Source organism: Salmo salar, chromosome ssa20 (assembly GCF_905237065.1).
Source record: "Salmo salar chromosome ssa20, Ssal_v3.1, whole genome shotgun sequence".
Taxonomy (NCBI): Eukaryota; Metazoa; Chordata; class Actinopteri; order Salmoniformes; family Salmonidae; genus Salmo; species Salmo salar.
This window is the reverse complement of record NC_059461.1, coordinates 77,731,725-77,744,088: the sequence shown is the minus strand read 5'-3', so window position 1 is coordinate 77,744,088 and position 12,364 is coordinate 77,731,725. Positions and strand designations below refer to the sequence as shown.

The window sequence follows — 12,364 nt, the reverse complement described above, 5'->3', positions numbered from 1 at the left end:
GTGTGTTGTACAACAAGGTAATCAGGCTTTGTCAACAAACCCACAGTAACAAAAGTGTGAATGGAAACTCGTCTCTTCACACCCAAGGTGTACACATCCATCTTTACATGAAGCGTATCTTGATGTGGGCTCTGCTTTGCAGCCATACCGTACTATATGCAGGGGGGTTTATTTAAGGACATTTACATGGCACATGTATTCTTTATATTAATCACATTAACCATATCTTTGCTTAACATATTTACAATGAAATATTCTCTCTGCATATTCTGCTGTTTTGCAGATGCTCAGGTCCTCCATCTACATCACATAGGGTCAGAGGGTGTGGCAGGTCTGCCAGAGTTCATGGGGTCGTGGAGTGTAGATGACAGAACCATCCTCCAGTATGACAGTAGCACCATGCATGCTGACGCCCCAATGCCTGATTGGCTCAGCAGCAATGAGGGTCTCTCTTGTTGGAGGGGAATGAACTTCATCTCCAGAATCCTTCGCAGGTTTTTGGGATTCCGCTTGACTACGATTGGGCAGCATGATAACCTTACAGGTGAGTGCTGTCGACTCAATGTCTTTGTATATCCATTATATTATAATCTCATAATCTTGACAATTTATTTACAAAATAACAAGTTAAACAATGGGATGTCGTTTTTTTGTATTTCAACTGAATTGAAAAATAATGAACTGTATGTATTTACACCTCTATATACACTCCTGAAGTCCACAAAGATGACAATAATTCTGGGCAGACCTGGGCGGCTGCAGTCCTTCAAGCTGTCCACTTCATGAAGTGCAGAGCCAACGTAACATTTGATCTGGAGAGCCTTTACTACTTTACTACGCACCTTGGATCCACGACAAAAAAAGGTAGACAAAGTTTAGTAGTCTTGAAAGCAAATTATGTCAGTGGTAGAGACAATGTTGACAACACTATGAACGTTGAGGTGGCTTGATTACACCTGGTGTTCTCACAGTCCCTCAAGTGCGTGTTATTGATAGAAGAGGCCTACGGATACCCTCCAAGATGGAGGTCACGTGACAGGGTTCTACCCGCAGGCGGTGCAGGTGGAGTGGCTGGGGGCACAGGGGCTCCCCTGGTGGACAGGGTGAGCAGGGAGAGGTGCTGCCCAACGGAGACGGTTCGTACCAGCTGGGATCCCAGGACACCCAGAGATACAGCTGCCAGGTGGTCCACAGCAGTGTAGCCAGGATCACAGTAACCTGGGATAAGGGAACATGCCTTTGTGTCATGTGTCCATTTGTTAAGGAATGGACTGTTACCTACAGTATGAAGAAGATGTTGGATAAACATGTAACCTATGCTCACCTCAGGGTAAAATGTTCATTTGGAACGTCATTTTTAAATGACTGACACTTTGAAATGTCTTCTCTTTATATGTCCACAGTTCCCAAGACCCTATCCAGCTTCTGGAGGGACAGTATCTTAACAGTGATTGGCTGTCTGTTTCGATCTGTGTTGGTCTGTTGTGGAAGAGAGGAGCAGTCAGAGAGACCTCCAATGTGACTCCCAAGTCTGACCACGGCATGACCCAGTCCAGGTACTGCAGGCCACACGTCACTGTTTTGCGCCAACTGAGAGGAAGGCGCTCATTTGCTATAACCAGTGGCTTGGTTGATGTGCATTTATCCTCAGCCTATGACAAGACAGAGACTTAAACCAGACTTGTAAAACCTGTCATACTGTAATGAACACGATAGGAGACAGAGCTGAAGGTGTTTAATGGAAGGGACCAGGAGGCAGGCAGCTGGGTCCAGGGGCAGGCAGGTCATACACGGTAGGTCCAAAGTGGCAACAGTACAGAGAGGGAATAGGCAGGAAGCGTTGTGAGTGAGGCAGGCAGAAACTATCATAGGACTGAAGGACGGGGAAAAGAGCTGTGAGAGAAGTGTCACAAAACAAACAAACCTCTGTTAGTTATCATTTTCAGAGTAAATAACTCACGGACACTACAGAAGCTTAACCAAGTTTCATTATTCCAAAAGGGTCGTTACAGCTGTAATTCAGACAAACATTCACACTGATTTTTAACCCTTTCTCCTAGGCTGAGTTTCCTCCACAACTGAACATCCAATGCATCTGCTGCTAGACAGAACCTTAGTGTTCTTCCTCACTTCATCTAACCTGACCTGTACCCCAAAGTGCTCACTCCTCCCCAACTCAAGGCTGTCATGGTTATTGATACAAGGCTGTGTCTACTCCCCTCCCAGAGTATTCCTGATGGCTAACAATAACATATCCTGACAATATAAACGTTATACATTACCCTCTCACCCTCAGTGACATATCCTGACATAATGTAAATGTTATACATCACCCTCAGTGACATATCCTGACATAATGTACAAGTTATACATCACCAACTCTCCCTCAGTGACATATCCTGACATAATGTAAACGTTATACATCACCCTCTCTCCCTCAGTGACATATCCTGACATAATGTAAACGTTATACATCACCCTCTCTCCCTCAGTGACATATCCTGACATAATGTAAACATACATTACCCTCTCTCCCTCAGTGACATTGTTAGTTTCCAAGATCTCCACCCAACACATTCCAAAGCCATCTGTCTTTCCACAGAAAACCATTAACTTCGGACCTAAACCCAGTCTCTTTCAGTCCTTATATTCTATGCTTCTGATCTATCATGTATTTAATATCTCAATGTTCAAAGTTTAGCCCAAATCCAACACTCACAGTGATGGGGTGCAAGGAACTGAACTAAATAGTGTGGGATAAAAAGTACAAAAATGTACTTTGTGGCCCATGATGAACACAGAGGTATTTTGGTAAGTTAATCCACAAAGTGAAATGTTTATGTTTGTGCACGAGATGTGTTTAACCTGCACTGGGCCCCAATCGTGTTTGTCTTGTAAAAGGGATTTCCAGTGCTAGGTTGAGTGGTTTCCAGTGGTTGCTTGAGTTTGATGTATTTTACTGGTACCACAGCAGGGCTTGAGTTGTGTCCATATGCCAGGCATGCTGACCTACAGTCTCCAAATTAAACTCAAAACCAAGTTTCTTATTTTCAATTACATTTTAGTCATTTAATGCCTTGCTCAATGGCTCATTGACAGATTTGTGTTGCCTAGTCGGCTCAGGGATTCAAACCAGCAACTTTTCAGTTACTGGCCTAATGTTCTTAACAGCTAGGCTACCTGCCACCCATCCCATAGAGTTAGCTAGAGGACGTATCATGGATATAACCTTCTTTTGCATGGACATTGCCATTAAGGGCTTCCACCAGTTTGATTTTGACTTCTGACATTTGGCAAGCGTGGTAAACAGCACAGTAAGTAGGCATTTCACTGTAAGTCTACACCTGTTGTTTACGAAGCATATAACAGATCAAATGTGATTCTTTTTTTTGAGTAGTATCTCATCCTAGGGTGATGTGTCCAATTTGTCCTGATAGTGGCATTATGCTTTTTTTCAAACACAAAAGAAGAAGAAAATTGACTACTTCAAAAAGGAGATGGTCTCAATGAGGCTGTCCGTGCTCTCACAGATGCCATAATGCAACAGATACGAAGATGAGTCCACTAACTAACTCTATGCTTCAGCCCTGTTTGACACTCTGCTCCCTTCCCACAGCCCCCTCTTCTGACACAAAATTGTCAAACACAATTTGTTTTTACTTAATTAGGCAAGTCACTTAAGAACAAACTCTTATTTACAATGACAGTCTAGACCAGCCTAACCCTGACAACACTGGGCCAACTTATGGGACTCCCAATCACGACCAGTTGTGATACAGCCTTGAATCAAACCAGGGTGTCTGTAGTGACACCTCAAGCCCTGAGATTTTGACTCAAGCCCTGAGTCATTTGACTCAAGCCAACTTCCTCTTACACTTCAGCTCATAATCTGTGTTCATGAATACACCAACAAGAACATATTATTGGCAATATGATAACCACAATTGTAAATTCATTAATGCAATTCTCCATCCTAGGTTCATTCATTATTTGAGTTATGCTTTTGGAATTCTTGTCTCACCAAGTTGTATCATAGTACAACAAACCAAATGCAGTTTTACTTTGTATACTTTTTTAAAAGACTAAACCCATCAAACACAACCACTACACAATGTTGTCTTAATGTTGTCTATCAAAACAGGCTACAGAGACGATAACTTCACGTGTTGTCTTCCAGCCCCTCCTCTTCATTGCATCGCAACCCAATGGATCTTGAATCCAAAACTCTTCCAGTTAGTAATGATAGATGATGTCATTGTCTATTAGCACAACAGCGGTGCTGAACAAAGGGCAATGATGCCAGAATGGTTGAACCGCCCTGAGGGAATTGAATTCTGGCGGAACGTTCATCGAAATCTGAATTGTAATCGATATGTAATGTATACGGCTGTGAGAGTAACAAGTGAACATTACAATCATTAACATGGTAAGACAAAATACGTGTGCCAAGACAGTGCAACAGAGAGCTACAGGCATGGCTATACATGCCGTCAGATGTAACACCTCTAGCACTGAGATGCAGTGCCTTAGACCGCTGCATCACTCAGGAGCCCAAGTGAGTAAGTTGCATTTGTTGAGTAAGGAATGGACGGTAAGGCACCGGTACATTTCCCAATATAATTTACAATTGAATTGGCTGGAGATATACTACAGCATGCAGTGAAAGCTGCTGAGGGGAGAACGGCTTATAACAATGGCTGGAATGGAGTATAATGGAGTGAATCGAGTGAATGGAGTATAATGGAGTATAATGGAGTTAATGGAGTATAATGGAGTTAATGGAGTATAATGGAGTATAATGGAGTGAATGGAGTGAATGGAGTATAATGGAGTTAATGGAGTATAATGGAGTATAATGGAGTTAATGGAGTATAATGGAGTATAATGGAGTGAATGGAGTGAATGGAGTATAATGGAGTTAATGGAGTATAATGGAGTTAATGGAGTGAATGGAGTATAATGGAGTATAATGGAGTTAATGGAGTGAATGGAGTATAATGGAGTATAATGGAGTGAATGGAGTATAATGGAGTTAATGGAGTTTAATGGAGTATAATGGAGTTAATGGAGTATAATGGAGTTAATGGAGTATAATGGAGTTATTGGAGTGAATGGAGTATAATGGAGTTAATGGAGTTAATGGAGTATAATGGAGTTAATGGAGTATAATGGAGTATAATGGAGTTAATGGAATGGTATCAAACACACATGAAAACCATTCTGACCATTATTATGAGCTGTCCTTCCCTCAGCAGCCTCCACTGACAGCATGTAGTATATTCACAAGTGGGATCTTTTTATCCAGTTCCAAAGAAGAACCTGGCCAACATGTACATAGTGAAAGGCATCATTTGGGCGGCAGGTAGCCTAGTGGTTAGAGCGTTGGACTAGTAACCAAAAAAAGGTAAAATAAAAAATTGTATCTGTTAAATTCATCTTCATACTCGCTGTCCTGTTCAAGAGGGGTGTGATTGGGCCTTTCATTGCCATTGTGGATCATTACAATTTAGTATGGAGGAGAGTAGTAGGTAAGAGTCAATCTTAAAACCTCTTGCTACACTAGGTGTTATGTTTGGTCAGAGTAAAGTAAACAAGGGCTTAATGCCCCCTCAGACACATGTTAATTCAGCTCAAAATCAAGAGGAAGAGGATGACCAACCATTAATTAAAAAGTAATTTTCAGAAGTGGAGAGAGATGAGGTGCATATCATTTATCGTTCTATACTGCACTTGCCAAGTATTATTTAATAGTGTTTATTTCTGGTCTTCCAAGTGCTAGCTCATATTCTGAGTGATAAGGGCTTTGTATTTCAGTTAACAAAGAAGTTGATCTGTATACATGTGTAACGGTCGTCGTAGTAATTGGACCAAGGCGCAACGAGTTGAGTGCTCATCTTAACTTTCATTGTGAACACGACTAATAAACAAAACAATAAACGAACAAACAGTCTTCTAGGCTCACACAGCAGTACAAAGAACAACCTCCAAGTTCTGGACGAGGCACTGTTGCCGGAAGTTCTGGACTGGGCTGACGCACTGGAAGCCTGATGCGTGGGGCTGGTAGTGGAGGTACCAGACTGGAGACACACACCTCAGGGCTAGTGTGAGGAGCGGGAACAGGATACACTGGGCCATGAAGGCGCACTGGCGGTCTCGAGTGCAGTACTGGCTCCACCCTTACTGGCTGGATGCCCGCTTTCCCCTGGCAAATGCGGGGCGCTGGCACTGCGCACACCGGCCTGTGAATACTTGGCCTTGACGCCGTGCGCCTCACTCCAAAGCACGGGACCTGACCAGTAATAGGCTGCCTCCAATAAGCACGGGGAGTTGGCTTGCAGCTTAATCCTGGCCCAGCCAAACTACCCGTGTGCCCCCCCAAAACATTTTCTTGGGGCTGCCTCTCAGGCTTAAATGCCAACCGTGTACCCCTGTAACAGTCTTCGTTCCACCTTCACCGTTCCTCTCTTGCTGTCTCCACCTGTCTCCACCTGTCTCCATGGCAGGGTCTTGTCCCCTGCAATTATCTCCTCCCATGTCCAAGATGTCCTCCACTCCCTTTTCTCCCTGGCCCAGGATCCTTCCTCCTCCTGGGCCCGCTGCTTGGTCCGTGGTTGGTAGGAGGTTCTGTAACGTTCGTCGTAGTAATTGGACCAAGGCGCAGCGAGTTGAGTGCTCATCTTAACTTTTATTGTGAACACAACTAATAAACAAAACAATAAACGAACAAACAGTCTTCTAGGCTCACACAGCAGTACAAAGAGCAACCTCCCACAATTCCCATGACAAACACATTCCTAATTATAGGACCTTCAACCAGAGGCAACGATAGACAGCTGCCTCCAATTGAAGGCCCCAACACCAATTACCTAAACACAGATCTAAACACCCTAGAACAAACATAGAAATATACAAACATAGAACAATGACCAAAACCCCAGAATACATCAATCAAACACCCCTCTACATACACACACACACCCCGAACCATATAAAACAAATACCCCCTGCCACGTCCTGACCAAACAATAATAACAAATAACCCCTTTACTGGTCAGGACGTGACAATATGTTGCAAACATTTCTGAACACCAAAGAAATATCTGCATGCATTTGTGCTCTATAAAAACCTAGTCATTTACAAATGGTAGACTTCCTGCTTTTGTTGTTGTGGTTGATGTTGTAAAAACAAATCCTGTTTATTGTTATTTTACTGTTACATTAGCTGCAAGATACACTTGAAACAACAAATCAACATTTGAGCATATCATTGAAAGAGTGGTTAACATCAGGAAATAGCTCCATGGAGGAGTATTTATCGATCTGTTCCAGGGCTGGAGAAGTGAATCGTTTTGTGTGACTGTTAAACAGTAGCTGTGAGTGGGTAAAATCGTCAGGGAAGCCAAGCCAGGAAAAAAAGACACAGGACAACCTATGTGTTGTGATAATTGATAACTGTTCACATGCCATGCCAATAAATTGAGCCACACATTTGTTTCATTACAAAACCGGAGAGCAACATCTGTCCGGTGAAGTCCACAAACCATATTGCATGTAACAAACAGTTACATGACCAACAGCATGGTCAAGCAAGTTAATGTTTCCGAAATGTTTGGACTACTAAACAACTATGACTTACAACCACGAGTTACAGCAAGTCGCAAAGAAAACAGCCGGTGCCTCCACTATTCCAGCACCATTTCAACACCATCTAATCACCTACAGTATGCTTAGTCAAATACAGTGACAACTAAAATATACCAAACACGATTTAATCTAATCAATGTAAGCTAAATATGACGTGACTGTCCATGGTGATTTATGTGTGTGGTGTGTGCCCATGCGTGTGTGGTGTGTGCCCATGCGTGTGTGCGTGTGTGCCCATGCGTGTGTGGTGTGTGCCCATGCGTGTGTGGTGTGTGCCCATGCGTGTGTGGTGTGTGCCCATGCGTGTGTGCGTGTGTGCCCATGCGTGTGTGGTGTGTGCCCATGCGTGTGTGCGTGTGTGCCCATGCGTGTGTGCGTGTGTGCCCATGCGTGTGTGGTGTGTGCCCATGCGTGTGTGCGTGTGTGCCCATGCGTGTGTGGTGTGTGCCCATGCGTGTGTGGTGTGTGCCCATGCGTGTGTGGTGTGTGCCCATGCGTGTGTGGGTGTGCCCATGCGTGTGTGCGTGTGTGCCCATGCGTGTGTGGTGTGTGCCCGTGCGTGTGTGGCGGTCGGTGCCGTTAAAGATGAGGGTGGACGTTTTTTTCATGAGCATTATTATTATTTCTATTATAGCATATTGGATGACTGTCATTCATATTCCATTCAACCAGTTCAATGTGACATCGATAGGTTTAAACTACTACATGATACTAAACGTTTCCCTAAACCCATCATGAGGTTGCTACAACCTAGCCTATGAATGAAAGTTTACAATGTAGGTGCACACAGGTGATTTGATTTGAACACCACTGTGAATGGTTCGGACTGGGTGAACTACATTCACGGGTAATTCAAGTCTGGTGCAGCGGTCTAAGGCACTGCATCTCAGTGTTAGATGCGTCACTACAGACCCTGGTTTGATTCCAGGCTGTATCACAACCGGCCGTGATTGGGAGTACCACAGGGCAGGGCACAATTGGCCCAGCGTCGTCCGGGTTAGGGTTTGACCAGGGTAGGCCGTCATTGTAAATAAGAATTTGTTCTTAACTGACTTGCCTAGTTAAATAAAGGTAAAAAGGACACAGATTTATTTGTCTCTAACACCTTGTAGTGGTGTAAACAGTCTGTTCGGGAGTCAGCGATGGGACAAGACTGTAACTACCAATTGGGGAGAAAAAGGTGTAATAAAAAAATATTAACAAAAACAAACGACAACAAGGATAAGGGTTTGTATGACACAATGTCAATAAAATACTATTTAAAAAACAACTAAATTCATCATTGTCGGCTTTCCAGTGAAGGAATCAAGTGAGGAACTGAAGTCTAAAGTGTGCTTCTATGGCCCATAAAAACAGGAGCCTTTTGGTTACAGAACATCTTTAAGGTTATTTGACATAGAGAAATGATCCCACATCAACCTACAGTGGAACAGTCCAAATCAAACTCAACAATGAAAACAACAGGAAGCAACTTTGCAGCGGCATCTCTCCAGCCTTGTTTGACACTCCACTCCTCTCCCGTATACCCCTCTGCTGGCTGGAGGTCAGGTGGCAGCGCCTCACATTGCCGGCCCCGTCCCACACCAGGAGCTCCGCCTGGGGGGAGCAGCAGGGGGAGGTGTACCTCACCCACAGAGGCTTGGGCAATCCACCTGTCCACTGGGCCACGTTCAGAGGAGGGTTACCTTGTACCAACCTGGGATCCAGTTCAGCATAGCCATTCTCCCCGTGTGCTGGGCTTGTCCTCTCCCTGTCTCTCTGGTTCTGGGGTTTGTGCTTGGGGGTGGGCTGGTTCTCCTCCAGGCTGTCCCCTGGGGGGTCTGTGGGGCTGTGGAGCAGGGTGAGAATGCCCTGACCCTTGGAGAGCTGGAGGGAAGCCAGGCCAGAGCGCCCCCTGTCTGTCACAGCCAGAGAGACAGTCCATCTGGCTCCTGTGCACTGACTCGGGCCTGGGCAGGTGTGTTCTACTCGCATGATGGAACATGATGGGGGAGACATGTCAGGATCCTGGGGGAGAAGGGGACAGGATGTGATATCAGGGATACTACACAGGAAATTATGACATAAAGAGGGATGGGCAAGGTGATTAGTATGTGTATATTAAATAGACATTTCCCTATGTATTTTGAATGCTGGATTCCAGTGAGCTTCGGATCTCCAAAGCTGAGATTCAAAGGCCTTGTTTCTACAGTATGTATGTATTGTACTCATAGTAGAAGCTGGGTTGTCTCAGTGTATGGGTCTCACCGGAGGAACCACAGTCAGGTGCAACACTGCGTAGTTGGAGTCCAGGGAGTCCAGCACTCGCACTGTCAGGGTCATAGTGACAGCTCCTCCTGCCTCAGCCCCCTTAGGAGTTTGGAGCTCCACCTCCCCCCTCACTGACCCTGTCTCCCCCACATAGAGGCTGAGAGAATCACATTTTAGAATGAGAAATAACATAGTAGGGAACAGTGATGACTATCTGCTATACTGTATATCTTTTTTAATTAATTGTTGTTTATTTTGCTTAACAAGAGCTTTGCGATTCTGTCTGTAATGCAAAGTGCTATAAAAGTGTAATTAATGATTCATTATTATTAATTAGCCATTTTGTGACAGTTTGACGTTGTTGGTCCGTTTTGCCCTGTCTACCTGTGTGGTCCTCTCTGAGAGAGATATCCCCGGTCGTCATCAGCGGTCAGGGTGAGGTTTCGGGCAGGGCCGTGGTTCTGAACATCAAAAAATACTGTCGTACTGTGGCCAGGAACCAGACATGGGACAGACAGGACCTGAGGGAGGGAGGGAGAATGTGCATAATGTCTTACTCTTTCTTCTATTGTGTTCATGGCTGTGTTGTGCTAGACTTTCTGGTTATTTGTAATGTTCTGCTTGCCAAACTGATTTTTGTGGTGTGTTCTGTTATACACAGTGCAGCATTGTGCTTGGCTGTATTGTTCATGCTGTACAGTATCAGTTGGCTGTTTGTTGCTGTTGTTGTTGTACCTGTATCTTAATGTGTGTGTGCTGGATCATCTCTGTGGAAACGCGTTCCAGGCGGTTCCCTCCCCCGTCTCTGCCGGATAGACGGACACAGAACGGCACCCTGGGAACAGAGGCCATCCAGCCAACCAGCTCCTCTCCAGAGGACGCAGATGAAGAGGATGAGTTTAGCCACACTTTCTGGAGGCTCTCCCCATTGGCTCCCAGCAGGGTCACGTGACTGAAAGAGGCCTCCTCATTGGGCGATAGACCTGTGACAGCCAGCACTAGAAAGGTTGGGACACCTGAACGGACATGAAACACCAAATGGATGAATAGATGTGATCATGATTATTTAGTCTTGAAGCGTATAGGCTAGACAAATGAAGGACAAATAAATAGATACTGTATTCTAGCCAAAAACCACACCCCCTCACCTGCGATTGGACTCCCCTCCACTCTAGCCAGGCCTGGATGTGTTCCATTGGCCTCCACAGCAAAGTAATACAGGAAGTCCACATTGCTGTCAGCTTGGGAGACAGGTATTGCTCTGTTATCAGTCGGCCTACTAGAGTTTTGCTCATGATTACCCTGTGGGAACAGGTACTGTGTGTTGTGTAGTGACAGACGGGGTACCTATGGCATTAAAGGTGACGTGACCATCAGCAATGGTGTTGAGGTGCCACTGGCCTGGTTCTATAGGGGACAGCAGGCTGATCCTGTACAGACCCTGAAACTGCTCACACTCTGCCAGGGGACCCTGCTGATTCAACAGAGACTGAGTACGATCTGGGAGGGGCGGAGGGTGACAATGAGAGAAGGAAGATGTAATACAGAAAAGGCTGTCGTCCATGTGTGTATCTACACGTCAGTGTGTGTAATGTATCGTCGTACCAGTTGGGCTGCTGAGGACACATTGTCTGAGGTCTCCAGTGAGGTGAAGGGTCACGCTCTTCACTGCATTGTCCACACTGAAGGAGTGGGATAAGTCGGAGTCACTATCACTCTCTGCATGTAGCAGAGTGACCTACAGAGGGAGACAGAAGGCTTTGGCGCGAGGGCAGTGTTTCCCAAATGACGTATTGTAGTCTACAAAATCCCAGACCTAGGGCAACATGTGGGAGGCAACTCATCTGCCTAGGGAGAATACCAATTACAGGTCTCCTACCTGAAAATAATAAGCAGAAATGTACCACTCTAAGAAACTATTTTATTTAGCATTGTATCATATAGTAACAAAACCTATTCATTTCAGACAAATAGTGGATCAGTATGGGCAGGTGCACCTCTGTAGATAATGATTGTACTCTACCACAGTGAGCATTTTGCCTTGTTGCAGTACCTTATCTGCAGCTGTATTGTCCTCCACTATGGCAGAGACACGGTGGATGTCTGAGTTGGTGGTGAAGACAGTCAGTCCCCCGGAAACAGAGGACAGGGAGGAGTAGAGAGCGAAACGGTCAGGGGACAGAGTCTCCCTCCTCCTCCTCCTCCTCTTCCTCCCGCTGCCCTTCATCTTGTGACTGGGGTCTTCAGTCAGGAGGAAGGTCACCTGGTGGAGCCAGAAGGGATTGGATTGTTTATCTGGGATCATTTGTTATAAGTTATCATTTTGATCACACAAACAAAAAGTGATACCTTGCATTGCTTCTCCAGTATAAGAGCCCTCACAGCATTGTACAGGTGAGCATCTTTAGGGGAGGCATCAGTGAATACAAATATCTCTGACAGGGGTGGGCTATGAGTGAGGGCCAGCTGT

General features: G+C 45.1%; 1 protein-coding gene across 4 annotated transcripts in view; it reads right to left on the bottom strand.

Moving 5' to 3' along the window:
• Nucleotides 1-8,132: 8,132 nt before the first annotated feature.
• The window catches only part of vwa7 (von Willebrand factor A domain containing 7), a 30,390-nt gene continuing 26,158 nt past the window's right edge, over nt 8,133-12,364 (bottom strand). For all 4 annotated transcript variants that reach the window (XM_045703969.1, XM_045703971.1, XM_014163326.2 and 1 more), the window contains 9 exons: nt 12,244-12,360; nt 11,948-12,157; nt 11,500-11,632; nt 11,242-11,394; nt 11,043-11,135; nt 10,630-10,910; nt 10,279-10,415; nt 9,892-10,051; nt 8,133-9,651 (listed from right to left, as the gene is read on the bottom strand). In XM_045703969.1, coding sequence (XP_045559925.1) covers nt 9,064-9,651; nt 9,892-10,051; nt 10,279-10,415; nt 10,630-10,910; nt 11,043-11,135; nt 11,242-11,394; nt 11,500-11,632; nt 11,948-12,157; nt 12,244-12,360 — 1,872 coding nt within the window. In that variant the 3' untranslated portion in view covers nt 8,133-9,063. The remainder of the gene's footprint in view (nt 9,652-9,891; nt 10,052-10,278; nt 10,416-10,629; nt 10,911-11,042; nt 11,136-11,241; nt 11,395-11,499; nt 11,633-11,947; nt 12,158-12,243; nt 12,361-12,364) is intronic.